Source organism: Brachyhypopomus gauderio, chromosome 16, assembly GCF_052324685.1.
Source record: "Brachyhypopomus gauderio isolate BG-103 chromosome 16, BGAUD_0.2, whole genome shotgun sequence".
Taxonomy (NCBI): domain Eukaryota; kingdom Metazoa; phylum Chordata; class Actinopteri; order Gymnotiformes; family Hypopomidae; genus Brachyhypopomus; species Brachyhypopomus gauderio.
Genome location: NC_135226.1, coordinates 16269046 through 16290864, shown reverse-complemented (window position 1 = coordinate 16290864; position 21819 = coordinate 16269046). Strand labels below are relative to the sequence as shown.

At 40.5% G+C, this 21819-nt stretch overlaps 1 protein-coding gene across 1 annotated transcript; it reads right to left on the bottom strand.

Annotated features, from left to right (window-relative positions):
* Positions 1-1165: 1165 nt before the first annotated feature.
* Positions 1166-21093, bottom strand: LOC143477462 (solute carrier family 12 member 7-like). Its single transcript, XM_076976046.1, has 26 exons — positions 20739-21093; positions 15745-15827; positions 15002-15133; positions 14486-14632; positions 14228-14282; positions 13951-14081; positions 13265-13479; positions 12185-12402; positions 11932-12084; positions 11419-11517; positions 10001-10058; positions 9721-9895; positions 9404-9522; positions 8794-8892; positions 8104-8223; positions 7864-7968; positions 7512-7680; positions 6813-7008; positions 6130-6299; positions 5504-5635; positions 5165-5272; positions 4502-4612; positions 3927-4096; positions 3662-3676; positions 3442-3575; positions 1166-3146 (listed from the first exon to the last, which is right to left on the bottom strand). Exons 1-26 carry the CDS (start codon positions 20872-20874, stop codon positions 3055-3057), a joined length of 3342 nt encoding a protein of 1113 aa, XP_076832161.1. The 5' UTR covers positions 20875-21093; the 3' UTR covers positions 1166-3054.
* Between the last annotated feature and the right edge of the window lie 726 nt (positions 21094-21819).

Here is a 21819-nt window from a genome sequence, read left to right as displayed (position 1 = left end):
TTGCGTTCAGTCCTGACATTTTAGGTGTTCTAACTACTGGGACAAATGAACATGAAAAATTTAAAAAGTACTTTTAACTGAAATATGTCTTTACAAAAATAATATTGTGAGCTCTATAAAATGCTTAGAACATGTATTCTTTTTCACAGGCGTGGCAGCATCAGAAAGAAGTCAAACTTGTCATGGATAAGTAAAGAAAGAGGCACTCAGCCATCTCAAGTCATGGAGTAATGTCACAGAAACAACATCATGGGTTTTGCATGGCATGTATTAACTGCTTCTATTGTTGACACTACATCAGGCTGTAATAGTATAAACAGTAAGAGTTTTTTTCTGAATTAACTTGTTAAATTTCAGCAATCAGTAACTACGTTAGAATGCAAAACCAAAAGAAGAGAAAAGGCTAATAAAATTTGCTTAACATTCTTAATTATTTTATATAAAGCTAGATGCTAATTATGAAGTATTGGCATGTGGGATTGACACGTGGCATGATAAAATTATGGGTTTTGTGTACTTTAAACAAGGAATCCAAACTGAATGGTGAGGGGTGAACTGCAGAACAGGCTAGTATGGCCACTCTCCTGTTTACACAGCTCCAGGTGTACCTCACTCTCTCTCCCAGCACACCCAGAACCTACTCCATGTTGTGCTGGGGGTGGGGGATGGAGACAGAATGACAGAAAACTAATTTCAGACTTCAAGGCTAGAGTTGGTAACCTTGCCCTGTGCTGATAAGCATGGCAAGGATTATTTTATTTAGCTACATGGAGCGGTAATTTGTTTCTGCTAGATATAAATGGAATTCTATGGTTTATATGTGAAGGGTGAAGAAAATGTCCATAACAAGGAAATATGCAGAGATCAGTGATGCTGCATGACCTTTATATTAAACACAGTTGCAGGTTGGAAGAGGTCCTTATGTGACATTTAACAGCTCACTAAGCTTATGTACAGAATAACATACTTGCAGTTTACATACAGCCTATAGAGTGAATTTTTGGTTGAGTTTATTTTGCGGGGAATACACTCTCCTATATAATCCTTAATTCTGAATATATGTAAATTCTTATTTTTAAATAGACTGTAACAGCATTTGCAGCATATACATTGACAGCATATATTTCTCATAGGTATAACCCATAAACCTACACATACAATAATGACACGTTTCGTTTGCACATTTTTATTGCTATTAAGCAAATGTCAGAGTTGTCATGACAGAACATAATTGCAAACAATATATCTAAATGAATTTACATATACCACCCAACATCAGCAGACACTGACAACCTGAACTTTGACGCATATTTGTAATTTCTAAAATCGTCCTGTTAACTTAATCATAATACTTTTGTTGACATGTGTCTATGAGAGAGGACACTGAAAACCTTCCTGAAGCATGATATATTATCCATAGGATATGCATAGGAACTTTAGTTCAGTCACTGCAATGGAGCGTTGGAAAAGGACCGCAAAGCACAGTCGATTACAGCTTATGTCTAACCCTAACCAGAGTTAAACCACCAGGGCTTAACCTCTCCGCCTGAAACGGGCATGATCCACAACTAAGAGAGATCAATAGATCATTAGGGCCCCTAAAATAAATAATTTCAGTAAACCTTTGCTTTATCAGATTGGTTGGAAAGTAATTGCATCATATATTTTGTCCTGAACAAGCAAGAAAGCTGTGATTTATGTTCTATTAAAGTAAACGACAAACAAAAATATACAAGTTTGCAATAAGAAAAGGTCAGAGTCTGACCGTGTTGCTCACAAACATGAAAGGAATTGTAGGGGAAATTCTTTAAAGAAAATTACATTGCGACACAGTCCTAGTATTAAGGATAAGTAGTGTTGCTACTGAAATAGTGCAGGCCATTGTGTAAATTACAAACAAAAAAAATACACACAAAACAAATTTCAAAAATGACCAAATACTGCTAATGTGCTGTCTTACAGAACAGAGAATTATACTATTGCTTTAAATCTAAATAAATTTTCTGAATCACAGTTTCAGAGCTGCCCCTCACAGGACAGGTACACACATGTGGTAATGTTTACATTTGAGTGTCCTACTTACAAAATTCATAAAACCCTTTAAGGCATATATAAATACAAACATGAACATTTATTCTAAAACACAGACAGTATTATCAGGATATTACCATAACACTGACACTGTCCAATCTGTACGATTTAACTGGTCATTCTGAATGGCCTGTTGTTTCTGCATTCCTATAGGACAGGGGCTGAACACCCCATGTAACCTGGGCCAATTCTGTAACCATATGGCCAAGATACTGGTATTTGGCAGAAATTAGTGAAAAAGACATGAAAACTTCCTGTAGTTTCATGCTTAATAAAACATGAACAAATTAGTATTTCAGCTGTTGCTAAATTTCCTGTCCAAAGCAACTGCATTCATGAACAGTATATTGAAATGAAAATGATAAGAAAATTTAAGAAAAACTAAAATCCTAACAAATATGCCCCTCAAGTCTCCTTATTTTTTTAGGCCCAGAAATATTTTTACTGTACCTCAGTGCATGCAAAAAGACAAAAACAAGACCAGAAGGGCCCATCACTTGACATGCATGATATAAATGGGCTGCATACATCTGGACTTCGCAATACTTCATCAGTATATCAGCAGGACTTCCCCTTCCTTTTACTGCAACGGGTGCAGAAGGGGCCATAATAAACACGACTCCTGCCCTTAGTATTGAACATGCATCATATACACAGAACTTACATCGCAATAACTACCTACCAGCATGTAGAAATGCATGTCAATTGTATCTTAAGGTAATACTGTACACATACAGTTAAAATAACATTGGTTCCAGCTGGAATGGTTCAATATTTGAACAGCTGATGCATCTCTAAATGCACAGTCTGTCAATTTGGCAAAAAGAATTAGCCTCTTTACTGATATCAAACATGAAACATTTCATTTTTTTCCCCCACCCTGAGTATTTTATAATTCCATCATGTACATCATTCCATCATGACATGACACATGTCCTCCAGAGAGCCGGTCTGTCTCCAGGACTAAGAGTAGATGGTGATGACCTCTCGACCGCCACCTCGAACAAGCAAGACTTTGTCCAAACCCTCTATTAAAACTTCTAAAAACTCCATATCTATTAGAAGCCCGTCAAGAAGCAAACACAAAGTATCATAATAAGTCATAATGAGCACAAAGTATCATTGGTCACACTTAATATATTGTAAGCTTGACAAAAAGGAAGTAATAAAAAAACCTACTGGTGCTATTAGGACTTGTTAAGATCTATGTAAAATTATTCACATTTGAACATGATGATTCTTCTTATTTTTTTACTACACCTCAGCCACAGATGCATGACAGCAAGAATTCTTCAGGCCACCGAGACGTCTTTTAATAGGTCAGCGGCATTTCGCATTTGAAAAGGATACAGTTCTCATCACCATCCTTGTTTTTGGGTGGTCCGGGCATATTCAGCAAGACGAGATGAGCCCCCTGGGATTTCTTCACTACAGCTTCGTTCAGTTTGACAGCAGTGTGCATTCTTCTCACATTGGACTGGTTTCTATGAGAAAGTTATAACAAACTATAAAAAAAAGAACTATAAAAACAAAAAAACCGACAGACTGAACAAAATTAAATTCAACTTACAGATTCCCCCACTCGCTATAAAAGAGGAAGCAAAAAATAAACACATTCAATTTTATACATAATTAACAAATTAATAAGTAAATAAATGTACATGTGGTTTTACATAATCTCCTGTTAGTTAACAGATATATATATATATATATATATATATATATATATATATATATATATATATATATATATATATATATATATATATATATATGTTTAAAATGACAACAGGATTAATAAACAGCATTGCTCCGTCCATGAGCATGGTACTCACGGCTTCATACTGAAGAGGTCCCTTATCCCAGCACTAGCATCACGCAGACGATTTCTCTCTGTGGCCAACTTCTCTTTGGTCCAGGTCATGTGCACTTGGTCCGAGGCAGGGCTAGGCCTCTCACGGTGGCCTGCCAGCAGCCTGTTGCCCCTTTGATGAAACATATTACCCTGGAGGGATATGCACAGTACTGTTTACCGTCTACAGCAAACTCCCACGCTAACATTCTGCAAACTCTAAACCAGTGGTGCCACCAGCCACTAGAGGGCATCGGTGAGCTTCCATGAGGCCTGGGTTGCCAGTAGAATTGGTGCGATTCAGAAACAGACACAATGTTTTACACAATGTAAAATTTAAGATGAAGACTCCAGTATTGCTTCCAGTACTCTTTCTTGGTCAGTGCTCTACTATGAACAATAATAATAACTAAGTGGTAAGTAAACTATATTATCAAGGTATGCATTATCTGAACGACTCATATATGTGCTACTAAAATGTGTGCTTCATGAATTAAAAACAGCTTTACTTTGATCCACCCCAACCCTAAGGCTAAAATAACACATTAAGACCAATACCTCCTCCTCCAGAACCTCCATACCAGGTCCATGCGAGCGGCTGGAAGAAGGGTCCTTGGATCGGGTCTTCCTCTTAATGGAGCTCCTGGATTCATCTGTAATGCTTTGAATCTAACAGATAACCACAAAACACAGAAATCAGCAATAATAAATAAAAATGACCGTCTCATTAGCTCGATCAGCTCTAATAAGACTCTTCCTATTGCGATATGCCTCAGGCACCATAAAAATGATCTTCAGGATCTTTGAGATAAATTGTCCCCAATCACGAGCTCAAATTATGACATGTTTATGATAATGCACTTTGCATATGACTTTTAAAAGTTTATACTCCATTGAACCCACCCCTTCTTATGGCACTTTGGAGCCATGTTTCTAAGAACAATCTTCATCAGACAAACATGCTGTGCACTTATTCATGTAAAAATTTGACTAGCTGTCAACAGCAGGAAAAAAAAAAAAACAGTATCTTTATTACAGACCAGTAGCCTCTGGAATGTTGATAATGGGAAATGTTATATTGGAAAATATGACACAGAGGAAAACACAGCAGCATCACCTAGCAGTTAATGGATTCTATCTGACTTGGAAATCCTTGCCAGGGACTTTGTGCTGGACCCGAGTCACTGCCCTCACACCACACTGGACGGGGAGACGTTTTACCTCTCGTTCCCTCTCAGTCTTGGACAGCTGCATCTGTTTCAGCAGCTGACAGCGCTGCTCCATCACCAGGGTCTTCTCGTAGGTGAAGGCTGAGATATCACTCTCGTGCTACACATGCAAACGGCGTGTGAGAGGAGGCCACACGATGTATTCACATTGAAATCCCATGATAATCTCATACGTGAATAATTGTATAGACAGGATTTATGTTTAATGCTTTATTACTCTTAACAGGCCGCAGAGGCAGTGCAAGCAAAAATCATGCAGTTATTCCGATAAGTTGTTTGTTAGATTGGTAAGACTTCCTAGAGAAAACACTAGCGCCATTTCAAGTCCTACCATCTCCACCACTTCGACTTCAGCGTCCAGACGCAGCTGGTAGAGGAACACCATCAGGTCATTCTTCATCTGAATGCTGTTGTCATCCAGATGAGCCACAGTGAAAATGCGCATCTTACACTTTTTCCAAACCTACATGAAGCAGAAAAAGTTCCTGATCCTCTTGACAGCCAACAACAACAACAACAGCAACAACCGCAGCAAATCATAGCAACAGCAGCTCTGGTCAGTTCTGATTTGATTCCTTTGTAAGAATTATAACCGTCAGCATGCAGAAGTTTTGTTGAACTTTTCTCTTAATGGAAACATCTTACATCTCAATAAAAAAAGATGTACCAAGTTATAGTTCAAACCTTTTCACAATCCTCCAAATAAAATAGACAAATATTTTTAATTCTCCAAATGAAAACAAGCGTGCCAGCTAATACAAATGAAAAAAAAATCAAGCCACATTTATGCTATTGTCAACATGTACGCGTAGTGCAGTCACTGTGCTGTTTTGCTTGTGGTGCACAAGTGTAAATGCGACCGGCACGGAATCTGTTAAACAAGATTGATCAGCTGGTTCTAATTCTATAGAACTAAACATGTGAATATCCCTGACTGAATGGTTAATTGCCACCCACCTTGTGCTGGCGGAGTAGAAAAGGCAGTAGCATTAGCAGACCTCCATCGTGGACGATCCACCAGACGTCGATGGTGCCCTCAGCCAAGCGCTCCACATTGCTTGGAAAACTGTCAATGTTCTTTGCCACGAGCAGAGCCTGATGTGCAGCTGTGGTTTCTCTCACCGTCTCTGCAGTTGGGGGGAAAAAAATGTTGCTGCCGTTTGTGTTGCATCGTTTTGTGAGGTATGTGAAGACAACCATAATGACAGTTAGCTGTAATCACGGCAATCAGATCTAGTTACAGAACAGGCAAGTCTAAATTCCAGTCAAGGGACGCTGTAGTGTTGTCACAGTGCAAGTCCTTAAGGATAAAAAGACAACATCTAACATTCACATATTTTCTTCCCCATAATGATTCCCAAATTAAGGAACACCTTACATGAAAAACATATTTAATCATTTCCAGCAATGCTCTTAAGTAGTAATTTTCCATAAAAGTCTTTAATCTTTCACTTTATTTAACCAAATAAGGCTCACTGACAGCTAACAGAGGTTGAGTAAGAAGACACACACACACACACACACACACACACACACACACACACACACACACACACACACACACACACACACACACACACACACACACACACACACACACACACACACACACACACACACACACACACACACACACACACCTATGAAGTTCTTCCAGGAGGAGGCATCCTCAGCTTGTCTCCAGTTGCAGGGCCAGGCCATCAGGACTGTGTTGTGCTTCATGCCTCCCAGACCCGCAGACTGGATCAGGTTAGAGCAGGCATCTCTCAGGTTAGAGCACACCACGACATGACAGAAACCCTTTGTTTTTTCTGCGGCCATGGACGATTTCACATTCTGCAACGAGAGAGAAAGAGAGAGAAGGAGCGAGAGAGAAGGAGCGAGAGAGAGAGAGAGAGAGAGAGAGAGAGAGAGAGAGAGAGAGAGAGAGAGAGAGAGAGAGAGAGAGAGAGAGACCATATTAAAACAGCTAAAGTCGACCAAACCATTTATGCATTCACTGTTTGCCATCCCTGACCAGGAAGCAGTTCTTCATTAAGTACCATCACTTCCTTTACTGTATCAGCACTATCAGAAAACTAAAACATTGCAGCGAACTTCTGTTGAACTTCCAGTTCTTGCTATTCCTGAATTTCATGTTCATGTTTTAGTTGAACCTGCTCCACCAAATTCTGTCCAGCTCCTCAACTAATCATCAAAGCCCTTTGAAGGTTAGTAGAGGTGTGACGGAGACTGACCGCCCTCGTCAGCCATTCAAGATCAGAGGGCCGAGCTGATGGAGCTCAGTCCCATGAGACGTGCGTTCCTGGTGTCCTGCACGCAGTTCCCGTCCCTCTTACCCTTTCGGCCGTCTTGGCCTCGGCGCTCCGCTGCATATACGTGCCCCGCAGCATGGAGGAGACGATCGTCAGGCCTTTTCCAGCCTTCAGCTGGGAGGTGAAGGACAGGAGGCGAGGGTGCTTCACTGCCAGGTCCGGGTCGAGGCTCAGCAGCACCAGGAGCTGGGGTCTGGAAAACACGTGTTCATGAGCAGCTGCGAACCCCACGGGGGGGGGGGGGGGACCCGTGCCTACTCGAGCGCCGGATCGAAGCAGGATTTCAAAAAGGGTGATGGCACACCATTCGTGTTCACACAATCCCAGGACATCCTTACCATTGTTGGAGAAGTCCCTGGACTCTCCGAGTACTTACCTCCAGTTCTTGGTGTGGGGTGGTGCTTCCTCTAGCTTGATGAGAGCGTAGCGTGCAGCGTTCAGGGACAGACCCCTGATTCCATCACCCCACTCCTTCTCCGCCCTGTAGGACAAGAAACATTCCTTCATAATTAACAGGAAGGGAAGCATCGCAGCATACCCTAGCCAAGCTAACTTGACTTGTTATTACCATATTTAGCACCAAAGCAGGACACGAATGAGGGGGAAGGCAACTCACCCCCTGTATTCAATGTACTTGTATATGCATCCTGCGATCACCACGGCAACAAGGGCATGATACCAGGATGAAACAAACATCAGTGCGAGACAAAGGCTCATCCCCAGGAACGAAAGAGTCCTATTGGACAAAGAGACAAATGCATGGATTGTATTTTACATCTAAATTAGTCACAAAAAAAGCAATGTGCGCCCAGGCAGGTAATATCACTGTAGTGGTGTGTCTAAAATGTGCCTCAATCCACTAGTATTCATGAAATTGCTTCCAACATTCATGCACACAGCTATGATGATGGTGTCAAACGTGCCATATATAATATCACTGGCATCAGCGGATGTCACCTGCTTATACAAATGCAGGCATGTATTTGAACAGCTTGTAGCTGAGATTTACAGTAGTCTACTGATATGTTTGATATGGTCATAGTATTTAACAAATTACATCATTCAAATCATGTTTTTGCTTATAGCTTTAAATTAATTGCTAAATAACCAAAAGGTACTTTAATGTTGATCTGTTAAGATACTGTAGTACTAATTGTATTGTCTGCTGTTTAAAGAATATTTCCATTGGATTCAATGGCAAAAAAATAACGTTTGCTTTAAAAGAAACATCATTAAAGTGACATTGTAAGTAGATGATGTTTTTTTTATCTGATATGATGACATGAATTAATCTTGGTTAACATACCAGTGGTAGTATTTAAATCTTGGTCTCCAGTTTGGGGTGCACAGTAGAGTTTGGATAGCACAGGCCAAGTTGACAAACAAGTAACACATCAAGAAAAACCTGTTTAAAGGAAATCACGAGAAATCTATGAGATCTCCAGTTTAATTGGAGTTATCTGCTGACAGCATACAAATAGGGCCACTCGGTCTATGGTAATAAATACATAAAGCATAGATTACATTAGGCAAATAGAGAATTTTTCATTTTTGTAGATTATTGCATTTACTTAATGTCAGAGACACTACTGAATGCTCTGCCAAGAAATAAGCAAATTTTTATTTTGAAAAATTTATAGAAAGCAAAACCTTTCTATATCCATTATGCAACTGTTGTACATCGGTTGTGTTTTTATTGTTCTTAAGCTCAGCTTTGATCTGTCCACAGTGGACTTGGCGAATACACGGCACATTATTAGACATGGGGCAGAGGTAGCAGTAAAATGACACTTTAAAGCACAGGAACACGTATTGTGGAAACAACTTTTAACTGAAGACCAGCTACAGTTACGAAGGTACAGTTAACTGCGTCTTCTGGTAGGAGCAAAATGAGACTGAGGAGAAGGGCCACTTACATTGACAGGATGGGGGCGACATCATCTATGGAGGCAATGAGAACCCCAATCTCACAGATTACTGCAGTCAGAAGTAAAGCCCAGGTCGGCTCACCGTTGAATTTACTGTGACCAAAAACCTATATAAAGACACAGGGACAGAAACATATCGTTTTTCTTTTTGTCTATTATTTTAACAATGATGTGCCTACCACAAAGCGGAACACCAACATGGACAGCCACAAATATGCATGTCCGTATGCATCTAAAGATTTACAGCAAGCCAACTGAACTGTGGGGTTAAGTAAAGGAATAAGATTTAGGACAGCGGTGATCACCCGTAGGAAAGGCACAATTCCATCATGCGCTATGGCTTGTAGAAGCCGGGGGGCGCCGGTGAGGCTTTGTAAGCCTGCTCCGCAACAAGAGAAGAAGGAGCCAATCACAATTATCCATGGTGACGGCCACGCCAGAACACCCAACACTGGAATCCGCCCCACTGAGTCCCCAAACCTGTTTACACATCAGACATGACATTCTGATTCAAAATACCAAAGTTGTATTAAAGTTTGCTAACTAATTATGTTCTGGATCATTTCCCACCGAACTAACACTTACTTGTCACGTAGTAACACACCCTCAATAGAGGCGCCAAAAAACATCACAAAGAACATGTCTAATTAAAACATTAAGGTATAGATCGCAGAAAAGCCTTCGATAGAGTTACAAACAGAAACCACACTTATTATGATTAAGTGAAATAAAAACCTAAATTTATTTTATTGGGGAGAGAGAGAGAGAGAGAGAGAGAGAGAGAGAGAGAGAGAGAGAGAGAGAGAGAGAGAGAGAGTGTGAGAGGAGAGAGAGAGGGGGGAGAGAGAGAACAAACAGACCGATAGAATGCCGTTATATTCAGCCCCGTCGACAGGGGGGGGACAACCGGGTCTGTTGTCCCGGGCCCCAGGGCCAGGGGGGCCCATCAAAGAGCCCAGCAATTTATTTTTTATTTAAAGTTAATAATTTTAAATAATCTTGAAATCTTTCATTAATATAAAATTCTGTCCTCAAAATAAGCTCAATGGCTAAAATATATGTTTTTTACCTATCTGCATATTTTCCATTAAGTGCATACACCCCCGCCTCCCACTGAAAATGGTTTGATCCAGCACCGACCGTAACCGGCTGGTACCCGCCCAACAGCGGGAAATACAGTGGTGGATAAAAAGTAAAAAACATTTACTTGACGAATTTTAATGTTGCATTGTGTTCCAGGTTTGAAAAGTGCTGGAATTTAGGCTCAAGTACTTGAAAATGCTTAAAATTGTAACTGCTTCGTTTCACACCAAATATCTGTCTAACTGAACAGTTCTCTTGTATTAGGTTAACAAATACGAGCCTCTTGTAATTCCAGGACGAAACATGAGAACGTGAAGACGTTAAGATTGGGCGTTTTGAAAATAAACATCCATTAAATAATGTGATAAAAAGCTATTTATTTCGAATCATTTCGAGTGCATGTATAAATATTTAACTTTATTAAGTTTAACGTTCTGGGAAATATAGAAATGGACCTTTAAAGTGACGTACAACTGCTTTAATTCCACCTTATTAAGGTGTATGAACCCTGCAAACGTGACTTTGTTCATTGCGCTGAGGCGCAGCGGGCGCGAAGTTAGAAAAGTCGAGAGGTGCACGACCTCGCAAATTGACAGCGCGTGAGGCCCTCGCGCATGGGCGGTGCCACTGCGATTACGTCATTTTCGCTGCGCGGGCCCCCGCACCGCGTCAAGTATAAACCAGTCAGCTGTCAGAAACAGCTTTGATGTGTGGCTATATTATATACTATATGACCTAACTCAAGGATTGTCTGTTACAGAGGAAATTCAAATGACGTAAGCCGGGGGAGGGGGGGGCACATGAAACTTGTCCCGGGCCCCAGCAAGACTGTCAACGGGCCTGGTTATATTACATATAAAGGCCCTACAAGTTCAAGTCATGGGGTCTAGCATTCTAGATATTCTGCAGCGGAAGGATACAGGTGAAAGATGTGGTAGCAATGGCCAGAATGGTGCCAGTGGGGATGGATCTTTGTGCATCTTTCAGATCTCCAGAACGGTTTGATCCTGCCATGATCCCTACAAGAACACAACAAACATGACTTGCCATTCCATTGGTGCATTTTACCTGCTCGTGTCATTTTATAACAAAATACAAAGAATACATCAGTCTGTTGGATTGACTTAGTTGAACTGCAGAAATTGGGTGATTATATTAATGTATTATAATTTTATATTAATGTATTATTTTAAACATCCTATTTTTTGTTTCATCTTAAGATCAGTTTATTCAACTCAACACCCGTGATTTAGTCCCAATATACTGTATTCAATAGTGCCTAGTTCCTTTATAGAATGTATAAAATAACACTTCAGTCGAAAAAGTGACAGGGATACGCAGCCTGAATGTGAATTATTGAGGTGTTTGCTGGTTTTCCTCATCTGAAAGATTGACAATAGCCATCAGGTGGCAAAGACTTTCTCTTCTCTCACCTGTCACTGAGGGGAAGAAGATGCCCACCATCAAGGTGAAGTAGGTAGTGATGTCATTCAAGACATAGGACTTGGGGTTCTGGATATACGTCGTTTCTGACGGCTGTTTCTCAACCGGCGAGTTCTTGAGACCATAATTTCCCCACAGATTATCTAGTAGATGGGCATAATCATGATCATTCAGTTGGACTGAAGTCATAATAATTTAGTGTGGATTGTGCACTGAGAAATGTAGAATAATCTCAGCCCTCACCTAAGAAGACCTCAAGGCTGAGGCCTGGGATGGCATTGATCTCGGTTACATTGTTAAGGGTGAAGTAATCATCACATGAGGCATTGAGGAAAGACTCGTTGCAGAATAGCGTCCACAGCTTGGTCGTGTGGGTCACGTTGTTGATGTCTTCTGTCTTCAAACACTTGTCAAACGTGCCAAATGGTTTTGCTAGGACGCGGCTACCCAGCAGACAAATCCTGATAACCAGTAAAAACTTTTTTAAAAACTAAACCAAATATTTTATACACATCTATGTGGATGTATTGTAAACACATCCAATCTACACAATTGGAAAACAAATAACTAGTAATGCAACAGTAATGTTAATATAAATGTATTATTCGTTTAAAAAATGTAAATGATTAACAGTCATTGTTACTGTATTATATAGTCCAGTATATATGGACTTGTGATTGGGCATGGGACACAAGCTCGGGCTTGATCACCCTGTAGCTGGCAACCTTTGATGAGGGTGTCTAGTGTTGAAAGGCTGAAACACCCTCTGATTCAAAGGAACACTACTGATGATGTGTCCTAAATTAACAGATACAATCCCCACGCCTCTTACCATCAAGGAAACTCATGTGACATAACATCTAATGGCACAATGGATAGTAATACCATTCGTCCAGTGTTTATGAATCTACAATATTTCCCCATCTAATAATATCATGTACATTATTACTGTGAAAAATGAGTTATTGAAATATTCATTCAAGTGATTTTCATGGTTCACCATCACTGATGACGTGGTTGTGTAGTGAAGTGTACTGTAAAAGCATTAATAAACCTACATAGATGGTTTATAAAATCCCCACTGTTTGAAATGTAGCCTTTCTGAACTATTAGTGTTCATCATCTTAAACATTTCAGTAAAGGAAAATGCACAAATGGCAGAAATCTACTTCTCTGGCCACTGCCATCATATAGAATGGAATAGCCATTAGAGTAGAATTATATTTCAGTCTGCTAAGCGTTAAATGTTTTTTGACCATCACCTGGTTTGCGTTAGAAAGTTCTGAAAGAGTTCATGTGAAGTCAGGCATGAGGTGTACTCACTGAAAATCTGGTGGGTGGGTGGCTGCTCTGACAACTCCAGCACAAATGGCCATGATGGACAGAATGACGCAGGAGAGGAAGACCAGGGCCAGTTTATTCACGTACTTCACCCCAACAAACACCACCAGAACCATGGACACCAAGCAGCAGGTCCCATACAAGCGCATGTTATGCTCCCGCGTCTCAAACACCTCTGCGTCCGGCATTATGTACATCTGTACACGACACAGAACACACACATTGTGTGTGAAGTGGGACTCTGAAGATTCACTCTGGCGCGATGTGCTAACCATCTCCGGCATCCAGTGATGTTACATTAATATGATCTGTTTTGTCCTACTAAGAACCTTTCTACATTGATGACTTAAGAGGATGATGCTTCAGAGATCAGCACAAAATACATATCAGATCATGATAATACTAGATGTACTTAGAGTACTGGCTTTATGTTTAACAGCTTTTATGAAACTGTTGTAGTTAAGTCTTGGTTTGTATACTTAATAATTTACTGTAAAACTAAATTATTTAAATTATATACAGATAGTGACTAATACACATTCAGTCAGCAAAATCATTGTTGGGATTAAAGGACAACAAACCCAAATTTTGTTTTAAAAAGAGTCAATCAACAGATTTAAATTTTGTGGAAACATCTTATCATTATTCGTCATCTAAAGCATACCCACCAAAAGAATCTCTACAGTACCCAGGATATACAACGATCCAGCAAAGGTTGTACCCAGGTAGAAGCATAACCCAACAGCCCCTCCAAATTCTGGACCAAGTGCCCTGGAGATCATGTAATACGAGCCACCAGCTGCAAATAGAAACAGGACAATCTTTTCAATCTGTCGTGTAAAGTAAATGTCATGTCCCTGACCTACACATGCACTCACACACATTCTTATGAAAAAAAAACATCAGTAGCGCAGCAGAAAGATGCAGGATGATCTGGTGACATACCTGGCACCATTCCATTAGTTGCGATGGCACTCATAGATATCGCTGTCAGTAGCGTCTGTAAAGAAAGCACGGATTACATTCTTCTCATTACTGAAAGGATTTGCTGAAAATTGCTTCTGTGTCCCAAAATCTGAACACCGATGGAACAAAACACAATGGAACATTGTTTTAAACTCCCATAAATGTGTGATGATGCTTTTTATAAGAACATAAAGAGCAATGGAACATTAGGCTAAGAGGTATCATAATGATGCTTACACAAGCACAGCACATGAAGACCATGGCAAAGGAGCCCAGGATACCAGCTGTGCCCACGATCCAGGTGAGGCGCAGGAACAGAATCACACCCAGAATGCTCTGCACACAGGGGAGGTAGACCCCTATAAACGTGCCCATCTGAGGACCCTGTCAACACAAAGAAAAGGGGACGAGCGTCTGGTCAAAATGAGGGAACTTCATGCACATGAGAAATGTGATTAGATGCAGGGTTTTGTCTTTTGGTAAATGTTGCCACTTTTTCTTTTAGCATTTTTGGTCTTATTTCTACATGTTGTATAAGACCCTGTCAAAGAATTAAAATGTACCAATGGAAATTCAAGCAATTTCCATTTTAAAATTTACTTCAGAATTATGTTTAGGACAGGTTTTTGAGCCAAGAAACACTTAAAAAAAAAAAAAAAAAAAAAAAAAAATTTAGTATATGATGAAATTTTTTGGCCCTGTAAAATACCTATCGGCAGCAATGTATAGCAAATCAGGTGGATTAAAACCAACCTTGACGGTAATTCTCTTAATCCCATCCTCACTCTCTGCTTCCTCGTGGTCAGCAACGCCCTGAGTCAGGTTGGTGTAGTTGGCCAGTTTGTTAAGGAGGGACGACACCATTGGAGCGCTGTCCATTTCTTCCTGTGTGGAAAGAATGTTCGAGGCAAACCAAAACAATCATGCTAAATTGTTTATGTTAAAAGCCTTTAAATAAAAATAATTATGATTCTAAAAATGAAAAAGCATTGAGCACTGGGCCAAAAAACCACATTTGTACACAATCACTAACAAAAAAATGTATTACAATTATTACATTTTGTCCCATGACAGATAACGATACACACAACACAAACAGATTCATATATAGACTTTTTTTTCCCCCCACTGCAATCACATTAAAAGTCCTGTTCACGCAACCATAAAAACTGCATTTTCCATTTGTCCACGCAGTAAGAAACATGTTTTTGCATTCTGTGTCAATAAAGTGAATTTTGTCCAGAGATGACTAAGGAATGCAGAGGAAGGCTGAGGGCCATATCAAGTTGCTGCATGCACAAGTGTTTTCATTATTCTATCATTCAGGCATTTGACTGAGTGTTTGCACCACCTTCAGTCTACATAAAGGGCACATTCACTTTTACATTTAATCAATATAAAATGTTTCACTCTTACAGCCTAAACCAGGAATACAATCCTAAATGAAGAAAATGTGATGATTGTATTCAGTATTCTCCAATAGCACTGAACTGTACCTCAAAGAGTGCCATGTTCTTCCCATCACTGGTCCACTCATGGTCACTGATGAAGGGACTCTCTTCCCCAGGTGTTTCGTCACCTGTTACAACATACACGTATTTTGACACAGACATTTTTTTTTTGGTTTGTATTTGATTTCTCAACCTTTAGATACTGTGGTCGTTCTCATCACCGCAGGATATGTCATCAGATCGTACAATGAAAAAAAACAAGCAATTATATATATATTTTTTTCTTTGCATGAGTCAGTGACTTATTCTGATGACGGAAACACCAGCATGCCCCGTTTCTCATGTTACACCATGTGTCCACTGTCAGTTTAGTCAACAAAGACTGGAGCTGAAGCTGAACTATAATCTGGTGTAAAATCCTTTTCCTCTTCCTCCCAAATGGTGATATTACACAGTGGTTCTGAAAATATTTCAGAAAGGGAAAGTTTCTGGCTACTGAATCATTCGCCACTGTATTCTAGTCCCAATAACATGTAGCCGTTCTATGACAGTAATAAAAAGCTACACAATGATTTTATTTATGAAGTTTTGTTTGATAAATAAAAAGCAATCCACACAACTGCAGTAGCCTCTGGTCAACACACAGCTCTTCCCTCATTATGCTGCCTTTCTGTCAATATTTCAAATATTTTCAGCTTTGCGGCTCAATATGAAGATTTGCTATGCCAGTACAGACCTAATGAGCCTCAACAAGTATTTTGTACACAATATTGGAAAGTAGGTCCTGTGTAGCAAACTTCAAGCTGTAAGAGTCCAGTCTGACAGAAAACAAAGTAATGCAAAAGCATAAAAATGCAAAAGTATTTAAAAAAAAGGTGTCCTAAGCTTTTAGGTACCCAATATGAAAATTTTTTTTGATCAGACAGCACTCTATTGAAGACAGGTTATAAGTCATTGAAAGAGAACAAGAGGTATTAGCACGTTAAGCTCTCACAGCACGTGGCCTGTGAGGAAGGTGCAGTGTTTCAGAGAAGCAGAGTTTCAGCAGGACACGTAAGTGCTGGCAATTAAACAGTAAGCTAGTAACAGAAGTACAACATCAACATTCAAACATTATCCTAGGCAATGTTGCCGCTGTCGGCCTGTGGACGCTCCATTGTCAGGCCTTCAGAGATGCCGCCCTTTACCTCTACTCTGGATGGCTGTGACTGCTACCACAGACATCTTTGAACCTCTCTGTTCCGACAACGATGACGTGCCGGTTAGGTACAGGAACAGGCAAACTCTCTGTGCTTCTCCCCATCACCAGATGAGCTCACACACGGCAAATGGGCACCAGAGGTGGGACCAAGTCAGTGTTTTGCAAGTCTCAAGTAAGTCCAAGTCTTTATCCTCAAGTCCCGAGTCAAGTCTCAAGCAAAGACAGTCAAGTCAAGTCAAGTCTCGGGTCAAGACAGGCAACAGTCAAGTCAAGTCCCAAGTCTGAAACTTGGAATTTCAAGTCCTTTTGAGTCTTTTTTTTTTTTACCAATGTTGCAGGTATATTTTAAATGTAAATAATAGACATGTGTTCTTTTTTAAATCTGTATTCTCCTCAAATCTTGATAAAACATGTGCAACTGAAAACACGAAGTATAAAAAAAAATTAAATTACACCTCTTTATTGCACAGTTCAATTTGTTAAAATTAGCTGCAAAAATATTCATACTTTAAACTACAATTTTCCAGAAATAAATATTCTGTGAAAAAGTCATAAGTAGAACTCCATGGTCAAATAAAAAGTGCTGATATTTTCACAGTACAATACAAAGAACCATAACAGCATTTTTCCCTTTTTTTCTAACAGCATTTTTTCTCTTCTCTTATCTGGTTTCTTGGAGAACATGTGTGTCCATGTGTGAGTGACACAAGACAAACAAATATAAGAACTGAACAATTAACAGGAATCAGGAATGCAACTTTAGACATTTCAGTAAACTATTCTGCATTGCATTTGCAAAAGACCAAACTGGCCAAAAGTCTGTATGTCATTTGTGCACGATGAGGCCGTAGAATGATGTATGTCCCCATAGCTGAAAACTCGCTCCACTTTTGTCAATATATTTTTTTCTCGACGTAGATGTCTTCAAATACACAATCCATGCTGAGATAGAACTGGATATGATGGTGACAGAGAGAGGCTCTCTTCCCCGAGTTCAGATACAGAACCCAGGGTTGCCAACTCTCACGCATTGAGCGTGAGACACACGCATTTGACCGTCTTCACACGCTCTCACGCCACACATCCGATTTCTCACGCCGAAAAAAAAAAATCTAGTTTATTTACCTCTGATCCACATCTATGATTCAATGAGTTACTAGTTCGCTTTGGCACCAACCACTGGCGATCGATCGATCGCGATATAATACTTAATTTGTGTCCATTTTACACCCCGCCAGGTAACAATTCACGTTCGCTGACCCCCCAATTTGATTGGTTGTGCTGCAGCTCATGCACACACACACACACACACACACACACACACACACACACACACACACACACAACGTACAGAGTGTGGAAAAGCAGAGGACCGGTCTGTGTCAGAAGGACGGAAATGAAATTAATGGGGCGCACTTTATAAATATTAATATGCGTTTTAAAATTTAGATTTGGAGTAAAAAAATCAAGTCTTTGCAAGTAAACAGGTTCAAGTCCAATTCAAGTCCCAAGTTATTGGTGTAAAAGTCCAAGTCAAGTCTAAGTCTCTGAAAATTTTTTCAAGTCAAGTCAAAAGTCTTAATATTAATGACTCGAGTCTGACTCGAGTCCAAGTCATGTGACTCGAGTCCCCACCTCTGATGGGCACAACATGCTGCAGACTGCAGGGCATTAACCTCTCTGTGCAGATTCCAGGTTGTGCACCCACCTCTAATTCTGCAGGACTCAACTGAATTAATTAGGCTACTCTATGAATAACCCAAGTAATTAATTAACTTGCTAATTAACTTAATTGATCCTGCCATCATCAAGCTCAGTTTCTTGAAGCTCTCTGTAATTTACAGCCGTCCCCACTTTTTTTGCATGGACCCTGCATGTCAATACGCAGTTATACCAGTGAGAGAAGGTAGAAAGTATTAGTCATGGCCTCTTACTCCTACCAACACAAAGGTGGAGCAGGAATGCAAGGAATTAGGGAGGGATGCAGCAACAACTACATCACCACATGCACATTAGTAAAGTCATATACCTTTACAACAGTCAGGGATTAGGCAGGTTATAAACCTTTATGACAGTCAGGGATGTCATACTGTATCCACTGTGCTCAGATTCAAATTACTTCTGGTACAGGTGAGCCGTTTTCTGTCAGGTTGTGGTTTATCTGTGTTTTGAATTTTGTAACTGATCATTTTTTTTTTTAACGTTTCTGGAAGTTCCCTAGCAGTGTTTCAGGAGCTGCTGTACACACACACACACACACACACACACACACACACACACGACAATCGTTGCTGCTTTTTATGCCAGGATAAGACTTCATTATGAGCAGAATCAGATCTGCTCGTCACAGAGAGAATTTTCCAAGTATCATTCCAGCTAGTTTTTGACAGCCTGGGAATCATCACACTGAGTAGCAAAATGGCAGATGCAAATCTTATTAAATAATTATCCTCACAATGCACCGAATAGAGCAGATCTACGCAGACTGGACAAATTCTGTAGTTAGCTGGCTGGGCAGTGACTTTGCTAGCAAAAGTTTCATGAGTATGAATGCAAGGAAATGTAAATAAAAATACTGATTTTTAACTATTACATAAGGAGTACCGACAATCCTCATTCTTTGATGATTGATAATCATCATTAGAGACATTTGCCAGACCATTCCTGCTGCATCATGTCTCACACAGAGTTTTCATTGATTTTTTCCCCTCTATATTTCCAGTTTCCAAGTACTCCAGTGGTTTCTTAGTGGCTAATTTTTATCTTATTAATGCTTATACAATAATTAAGATAAAATATATATTTGGAAACTTGGACAAGTAACAACTTTAAGGCGTGTTGTTGGCTCATAGCAGAAATGTTACATTGGGGTATCAGTGAAAGAGTTATTGTTGAAAACCTTCCCTAGTCACTGATCAAAGGGTTGCTGAGTGGGTGATAAACCTGCAGTAAGTGAATGATGAGTGTTTGCTGAAAGACATTCGAGGAAAATGTAATCAATTTTGATTGGTCTGGGGCAATTATCTTGCTCTTAGACAATAACAACAGCTGAACTGAGACTCAAGTTGATGCATGATAACCAAATAACCCATTCCAAATCCTATGGGCAAAACAAATTCTATTTCTTTTCCTGTTTCCACAGGGAAGCCTCTAGCATTAAAGGTGTTGGGGGTTCAGGAGAGCATAGCGACCCTGCTTTCTGGAAATAACAGCCTAGCTCAACTCTCCCCGTCAATCAAAGGCAAGCTGCCCAATTGTGAGAAAGCCTGTTGGGCACAGAGCTGGCCAGTGAAGTGTGTGGTAGACCTCACCCTCTGGAGTTAATAGTTGTTTTATCTTAGTATTAGTAGAAGTAATAGTAGAAATAGTATAGTAGAATAGTAGAAACAGCTATTGAATGTAAACTGTGCCTGAGGGGGGAGGAATGGGGTTAAGTAAATACATCAGGTAAAAAATATATAAATTAAGAATCAGCAGAGCAAATGAAAGACGACTTAAGAACATGAATACCATTACATTCACGTTGTAGAAGTCTAATGAAACATCTGGAACCTGATGAACTTCCTGGTGAAGGCAGCAGTCGATTTACAACGAAAACTCAAGGGAGAAGAGTGAGATAATGAGTGGAAAACCGTACAACCACGTTGGGCAAACCGCTAGATGTTTGCTTACAGTTCCCAGGCAGATAACTTCACATGTGCCTGAAAACGAAATTAAAACGACGCTGCACTTTTAAAGTCAGACCAACATACTTTTAATAAAATAAATAGAGGCAGAAAACACGCAGAAGGTAGAAAGAGTGTGACTTAAGAAAGAGAACTATTCCCTAAATGCTTACCTGAATTAGGTCCAGGCAACCCGCTGGACCCATCTCCTCCCGAGATATCGTTCTCCTCCCCTGACATTTTGTCCTCGCTGTCCGGGCTGGATGTTGGACCGTCTTCCACCGGCACCACTGTGAAGTTGGTGGGCATTTTCCTTCACATGTGCTATACACACATATGTGCGTGTGAGATGGCTCGTTTCCTTGTTTATTCCTATTTCTTTCGCCCGCTGGCTCGCTCGCCCTCCCTTCCGTCCTCTCTCGGTACCTCACACGCAAACCCGTCCGCACCTACACACCCTCTCTGCCGAGGTTTCTAACAAAAGTTTCGTGTTCTCGCCCTGGCTCCCCAAGCCTACTGTTTAGACTGTTTAGACCCACGTGACCTCTATAACCATATAAGGAGCCCCACATAGCCACGCCCTCCTGTTGCGCCGACAACAAAGTTAAAGGCTGGCTGTATACTTTCGGCAGTGACCGTAGCGCGACTCCGCACGCCTCGCGCGAATTTGCGCGAGCGGCGGAGGCGTTTATATTTGGCGCGTCACATTTTTTGCAGTGTTGTCCGAAACGAAATGTGTGGTAGTAAAGAAACACCCCTCAAAAACAGGGGAATGAACATTTACCTGACCAATTCTAATGTTGCATTGTGTTCCAGGTTTGAAAAGTGCTGGAATTTAAGCTAAAGTACTTGAAAATGCTTGAAATTGTAACTACTTCGTTTCACAACAAATAACTGACTGAACAGTTATCTTAAGTTTAACCTGCTGGGAAATATTGAAATTGACCTTGAAAGTGACGTACAAGTGCTTGAACTCCACCTTGTAAAGGTGTATGAACCCGGCAAACATGACTTTGTTCACAGCGCTGAAGCGCGGCGCGCCAGAAGTTACAAAATTCGAGAGGCGCACGTCCTCGTGAAAGCAACAGCGGGAGGCCCTCGCGCACGCGCGGACCCTGGCGCCGCTCGAGACGCGTGTAGTATAAACCTATAAACTTATAAAAGGAGCCTGGGGGGAAACGCGAGCACTCTCGCACTGTCTGCTTTTAGCAAGGCCAGACCGCCTAGTAAACCTAGATTTACGGGACTTAAGTG